Raw genomic sequence first — 7,512 nt, forward strand, 5'->3', positions numbered from 1 at the left:
GACTTTTTCCAAATCCTCTATTATCTTTTTCGTTGGGGCTCCCCCTACATCTTCAAAGACTGGATGTTCGGCCACTTCCACTATCTGCACCTTATTGCAAAGTTGTTTAGCCTTCATTGCTGCCATGAAACAATGTTTAGACGCAACTTGGTCCCCTGAGATCTGCTCTACTCCATGTTTTGTTGGGAAACGGATGAGCTGATGGTATGTTGAAGGGACCGCTTCCATTTGGTGAATTCATGGACGACCGAGTGTGGCGTTGTATGGAAAAGGTGTATTAATAACTAGAAACTCTATCTGGAGGGTCTTCGTTCTAGCCACAACCGGCAACACTATCCTACCAAGTGGCCACTCAAGCTGTGAATTGAAGCCGACCAATGGAGCTGCCACTGGGGTAAGGTGCTGCTCGGAGAGACCGAGCTTTCTGAACAAGTCGTAATACAATATATATGTTGCACTGCCTTGATCTACCATGACTCATTTCACGTCGAACAGTTTCCCAATTCCCATAGTTATAATTAGTGCATTGGTATATGGGTGTTGAATGCCTTCTAAATCCTTTCTAGTAAATGAAACAGTGCACAAGAGGGACTTGGGTACTGTGCGTACCTTTTTCGGCACGGGCCCCACTGACATGACTTGCTGAATTTGCACAGCCTTAGCAATTTCTTCTTTCAGTGCCTCTTCGCGCTCCTGGGTTATTGTTCCATGGCTCACATTTATTACCAGTCGATGAGGGTGTTCGACGTTCGATTTTGGTAGCGGGTTCCCCTGTTCGGCCACCGCTTTATCCTGATCAACGTAGTCTCGGAGGTGTCCAGCTGCTACCAAATCTTCCAGGTGTTGCTTCAGTACTTTGCAATTCTGAGTCATATGCCCCCTGTCTTGATGATAGGTGCATCTGAGCTTCTGATTACGCCGAGTTGGATCTCCTAACATTTTCGGCGGCCAAATAAAGAAGGGCACTCCCTTGATCTTTTCCAAAATGCGATAGATTGGTTCTTTTAATACGATCTCGACTACTTTGTGAGATTTGGACTTATCCACCTCATTCACCGTGAGTCCCCAGTGTTTCCCTCGGTCCGTTCTCTTCTTGTGCTGAGCTGTTTGTTCTGTTGATGCTACCTCGATGGGGATCTGGTCATCTTCGAGGCGAGCGTACTCCTCAATCCTAGCACGCAAATCTTTCAATGCTATGGCCGGGCGCTTGGTAAGCGACTATCTCAACTTACTTTCCGGGCGCAGACCATGTTTGAAAGACGTAACAGCCATCTGCTCACTGCAAACGTTTTCCTCCAGGTTATTGTACTCTTCCCAATACTTCCTAGCATAATTGTGCAACGTTTCTTCCGGTTCCTTTCGAAGACCGAACAGTGTATCCGGCTCTTCCGGGATCTTAGTGTTGGGGACGAACCTAGCCAAGAACTCTTCGGAGAGCTGCTTCCAGTCATAAATTGATCCAGCGGGGAGTCGATCAAACCATCGAAGTCTGGATTCTCCCAATCTAGACGGGAAGACTTTGCACATCAGTGCTTCGTCTCGCCCCTTTATTTCTTTCTTTGCCAACACAAACAAACGATATTGTATGTACGGTTCATTCATAGGAGTTCCAGCTAAAATCATTCGTGCCACGGTAAAATCATCATCTATTTTACAATTGAAATTAAAAAGTAATTTTCATGACATAATTAGCAAATTATTTGACGGTAATAAGAAGCTCAACAAGTAAAAATTGAATGTCATGATATCCACTTTCTAAAGGCTGTCACGTATTAAAGAGTATTGAAATAAAATTTCCGTGGAGACAGACAAGTTGATAAATGAACTGTATTCATACATGAATTTAGTTTCTTATGTAAGTAATTACAATTGAGACTTGTGTATTTATTTCTGCAATTACATAAGAATTCAAAACAAATAAATAATGTAATCATTTTATCTTTTCCTGTTCTAATGACATATGCAAAGAAAACGGTCAAATTTCAGGGCAAGTATTAGTGTACAGGAACCTTGGTCTTCACTTTGGGGATATTCATGTTTTGAAAACTGTCTATGTAAAGGCATAGAAGACTTTGTCGGAAATGATAAATATGCTATATTTTTCTCAACTAAGGACCGGAGATCAGTAAGCAGTGAAATTGCAAATGGTGATTTTGATGGAGATATGTATTGGGTCTCCAAGAACCCAAAGGTTGACATTTATACTCCATTCTCTTTTTCCTTCTTATTACTTGTATGTTTTTTTTTTATTTCTTCAGATGTCTTATTTTTAATTGAAATTTTTTATATTGAGAATGTTGATCCATAAACATCATCAACTAGTAGGTGGCACGCATGAATATGCAGTATGTTTATAATTCTAGAGAGCATTAGGGACATATGGAATAGGGACATATGGAACAGGTAATTCCTTGAGCATGGAGTCCGTATTTATCTTAATTTCTCAAAAATTGCATGTGTGTGGGTTGTTATTACTTGGTACATTAAATAGCTTGATATAGATTGTTGGACTTATAAAAGCATAATTTTTGGGACTAATGGTGATCTCATATTGATGGAGGTCTTGTGTTCTAGTCTTTCTGTTTAGATAGACAAGTTGATAAATGAACTATATTTATACAGGAATTTAGTTTCTTATGTAAGTAATTACAATTGAGACTTGTGTGTTAGTCAAATTTTCAAATATTTATTTAAAAATTAACATAAACTCATTTCTTAAATTTACGTTTTTTTTCTTAAATTTATAAAACTGGGACAATTATTTATAAATAAAAAAGTTTAAATAAATTTTATGACAATTTTTTAAACTTTTATAAATATAAACTGAAAATTAAAATTAAAATGGTTACTAAATAGACCTTACCCAACATAGATTTCAAGACAAATAATTCTTTGTAACCTTTTTCCAGGCTGACTTCCTATTTCTCTCTTTAACCATTCGTGTCTCTCTCACCATCTCTCTAAACTATTCATCTATCCTCTCTCTCTCTCTAAACTGTTGGTCTCCCCTTCTCTAACCATTTGGTCTAACCCTTTCGTCTCTCTCTAACCATTATTTTTTTTCTCTCTCTAAACCTTTCGACTCTTTTCCTTTCTCTCATCTTCCACTCTCACTCAATCTTATGGCTCCTTTTTTGAGAAGCAAAAAAACAGGGTCTATCTTATGGCTCCTTGAATCTGATGGTCTTCTCTCATGATATACTCAAAAAAACGTTTTGCCTAACTCTCTTATCTCACTTTCTCTCATGATTCATCTCTCTTTGAATCTATAATGGATTCCTAAACTCTTTGGTGGTCTCATTCACCCAGAAGATTTAAAAACTCTCTAAAGGTTGAAGACGAAAATCGTCCTACTAGTGGCGGTCTCACGGCTCATAATTCACACAAACTCTAAGCAGAATCTGTGTTGTAGGTTGTTTTATAATTTTAGTTTGTAAATGGTTTTACTGATGTAGTAGTTCATTATGTTCTTCTTGTTTAACCAAACATTCTTTCCATTATTTTCTAATTTTTTAATTTTCTTCAGATTGTAAATGGGTTTGTAAATATTGTGAGATTTTGTACTTTATTTTCTTACCCGTGCAATCCGACTGAACCCGGCCGCGGAACCGCAAAACATGAACAGACGGTTTCGAGCTGTGGTTCGGTCGATATCGGATGGCAACCTATCCAACCTAAATGTATTCGGTTCAGAACTGGTTTTAGGCCCAACCCAACCCAAACCGACCCGCAATACGTGCCTCATACTCTGCTTCGTTGTTTGATACCTTGAACCGGAGTTTGAAAGCTAAAGCTATATGGGAATTGTCGGGTGCTATCAACAACACCCCTATCCCATACCCATACTGGTTAGACGCTCCGTCAAAGTACATAGTCCAAATCTCTTCTTCAACCTGCGGAATGGCCTCATTTGGGAACAGATACTCTACTGCTTCGTCTCCCTCCACTGGGTGATCGGCTAGGAACTCCCCTACCGTTCTCCCTTTCACAGACTTACGAGTCATGTACTTCAAATGAAATTCAGAGAGAAGAAGCAACCAACGGGCTAGCCTACTCGTAAGTGTTGGTTTCTCAAAGAGATATTTGATGGGATCTAATCTCAAAACCAGAATTATGGAGTGAGCTAACAGGAAATGCCTCAACTTCCTGGTAGCCCATACCAAGGCCAAACAAGCCTTCTCAAACCTTCTCAAGCGGAGTGTAACGGGTCTCATATTCCAGCATCTTCTTGCTTAGGTAATAGATAGCCTTCTCCACTTTCTCCTTAGATTCATGCGCAAGCATGCAGCCTATTGTTGTGTTGGTTACTGACAAGTACAATATCAACGATTTCCTCGGCTCTGGCGGTGACAACACGGGTGGGTTCTATATATACTGCTTAATCTGCTCAAAAGCAACTTGGCATCGGTCATCCCATTGGAATTTCTTTCCTTTCTTCAAGAGACCAAATAGTGGTTCACAAGTCAAGGTTAATTTTGCAATAAACTGTCTTATGAATTGCACTTTACCCAGAAAGCCTCGCACCTCCTTTTCAGTCCTTGGTGGTGGTGTTTCTAGTATGGCCTTGATTTTGGAAGGATCGACTTCGATGCCCCTTTGTGTAATCAAGAACCCCAGCATTTTCCCTGCTGTAACACCAAAAGTACATTTCTGAGGATTCAGTCGCAACCGATACTCTCTGATCTGTTAGAAAAATTTCGTCAAGGCGGTGTAGTGGCCTTCTCTTTCCTTGGACTTGACAATCATGTCGTCCACGTACACCTCAACCTCTTTATGGATCATATCGTGCAAGATCGTAGTTGCAGCCCGATGATAAGTAGCCCCAGCATTTTTCAAACCGAACGGCATCACCCTATAGCAATAGGTTCCCCATGGGGTGGTGAAGGCAGTCTTCTCCCTATCCTCGGGTGCCATCAAGATCTAGTTGTACCCAGAAAAACCATCCATAAATGAGAGCAGCGCATGCCCAGCAGTGAAATCCACCAATTCGTCAATATGCGGCAGAGGAAAGTCGTCCTTCGGACTGGCTTTGTTCAGATCTCAGAAGTTCACACATACCCGAATTCTTCTGTCTTTCTTCGGCACCAGAACTATATTGGCCAACCAAGTAGGATACTCAGATACTAACAGGAACCCTGCATCAATCTACTTGGTGACCTCTTCTTTGATTTTCAGAGCCCAATTCAGGCGGATCCTTCGACACTTCTACTTAATAGGTCAAGCCTCAGGATCAAGAGGGATCCGGTGCTGTACAATCTCAGGATCGATTCCAAGCATGTCTTCGTAAGACCACGCGAAAACATCTTTGAAATCTTTTAATAAAGCGACTAAGCGCTCTCGTTCCTCAGAAGACAACGTGGACCCAATCTGGACCATCCGCGGATCCTTCTCAGTACCAATGTTAATTGAAGTGATTTCATCAACCAAAGGTATTACAAACCTCTCTTGCTCTCGATCAATCAAGTGTTTTAAAACTGGAGGAATTTCATCCTCATCGTTTTCATCAAAATTTTGACAGTCCTAATTAATGCAATAAACTAAAGGCACAAAGAAGTACTCAGAAGCCACAACGGTACCATTCTCATTAACAACATCTAGTTTGTCTGATTCTTCGGTTACAACCGACTCAAAAGAAAATGAAAAAGAAGACCTGCACATGACAACGGCATCCGGGTTATCAACCCCAGGAATACCGAACTCTGACTCAGAAGAACTAGAATCTGATTCCGACTCCACAGACTTTGTGGAATCAGATTTTGGTTCACTACCTGACCTAGAACTGCTTGATAAAAGCCCTTCCTCGTACTGCAAGACAAGGGAGGGTGTGGTAGATGCGTCCAGAATGCCAAAAGAAAGGCCCACAACCGTTTGATCCTCAATCATGGAAACGGAGAAGTCAACCCCCGAGCTCTCTGGTATAATCTGAGGATCTGAGAGGAGACAAGCTGGCGCTGCTCCCATTCCAAATTTTGTGACATTGGACTCAACCTCCTTGCACTGTTCAGCCTCAACTGGTGGGTCAATCTGTTCTTCCGTAACTTCATCCCCTAACAACTTTATGTCAAAAAAGATATCGAGGCCGGGAAGACGCCGCTTCTCTGAATTCAGCCATGGCTCCAGAAAGCCGCAAAACGGAAAATCTTCCCCCTCCCAGACAAAGCGTCCGTTCAGGGTTCCTTGGATAGGTCTGTGCACCAACTCGTAGTGCTTCCCGGCCTGTTAGCCTTGGCTCTTCTGGCCATTTCCCTTCCTTTCCTTGCCCAATCCTCTTTGGTAGGCGAGTAACCTAAACCAAAGGTATAAGGGTTGTGTGGCACTTCGGCCAATACAGCGACGCCCTTCCGGCCACTTCATACCAATCCCATTCCGGGCATGTGTTGAAGCTTGTTCATGAGGTAAACAGATTGCGCACTGACATATAGTCCCTCATCAACAACTAACATATCCTGCACTACCCGAGCCTCAGCCAAGGTGAATCCCGACAAAAAGACATCCTCCACGCCGTGTTCAATTTCCAAAACGGGTGTAGCAACCTCTGGCGGTGGATGTATGGAAGAATTCCCAAAAATAATTGCTACCCCCTTCCCATGGGGGTATTTCAACATCTGGTGCAGGGTGGAAGAGACAGCTTTAACTTGGTGCAGCCACGGCCGCCCAAGGAGTAAGTTGAAGGTGGCTGGAACATCCAGAACATGAAACTCGATGTCTTGCAGCGCCGGGCCCACCTGAGTCTTGATCCGTACTGTCCCTATCACCTTGTGACAGGTGTTATCATAGGCCGGAATCAACTAGGTTGTTGGTGCGAAATCTGTGGGCTTCAACCCGATAGCATAGGCCATACGCAAGAAACACACGTTGATTGCAGATCCCGTATTAACCAGGACAACTGGTATCCACTTTTCCTTACACTCCACAGAGATGTAGAGTGGCTTGTTGTGCTTAGAGCCCTCAGGCGGTAATTCTTTCTCTGTGAATGTCAAAGGCGGTGACGCTCCACCTGGAAAAACCAATCCCACCAACTACTCGGGGGTTGTATCAATTGAAAGCTTAGCCTTGTCCATTGTAGATAGGACAGCCTGTATATGCACCCTTGAGGCCATAAGCAGTCCCCAGATGGAGATGTCTGCTTGAATTTTCTTCAGCTGCTTCAGTATAACTTCCTCCTCTAGTAGTTTCTCTTTCTGCTTCTCAGCTTTTTTGTCTTTCACGAACGCCTTTGGCTGGTCCAAATGTGGGGGCATGAAATACTGCCCACTTCGAGTCATATGGTCCACCTCCTCAGTGTACCAAGTATTATCTGGTTGATTCTACCCCCAGTCCTCATCAGTATGTGCAAGACACAAATCATCGTCTACCCACCACATCTCCTCGGCAACCAACAAACAGCTGTCCGGTTCCGCTATACCTGCTCCTGTGTTCTCAACACAATCTGTCCCCGTAGGACCGTTGGATTTTCTAGCCCTCTGCTCATTCTTAGTTCTCTCTTGTTCAAACCGCTTTAACGCGGCTTCC

At 42.7% G+C, this 7,512-nt stretch overlaps 2 protein-coding genes across 2 annotated transcripts; both read right to left on the reverse strand.

The window, feature by feature from the left end:
* Positions 1-477: 477 nt before the first annotated feature.
* On the reverse strand, positions 478-939 carry LOC114318332 (uncharacterized). Its single transcript, XM_028266396.1, has one exon. It carries the CDS (start codon positions 937-939, stop codon positions 478-480), a length of 462 nt encoding a protein of 153 aa, XP_028122197.1.
* Positions 940-1,218: 279 nt separating this feature from the next.
* On the reverse strand, positions 1,219-1,623 carry LOC145793468 (uncharacterized). Its single transcript, XM_082876299.1, has one exon. The coding sequence runs from the start codon at positions 1,621-1,623 to the stop codon at positions 1,219-1,221; it is 405 nt and encodes a 134-aa protein (XP_082732425.1).
* Between the last annotated feature and the right edge of the window lie 5,889 nt (positions 1,624-7,512).

The sequence above is a fragment of the Camellia sinensis genome, chromosome 6, assembly GCF_055761805.1.
Source record: "Camellia sinensis isolate YWXY chromosome 6, ASM5576180v1, whole genome shotgun sequence".
Lineage (NCBI taxonomy): Eukaryota > Viridiplantae > Streptophyta > Magnoliopsida > Ericales > Theaceae > Camellia > Camellia sinensis.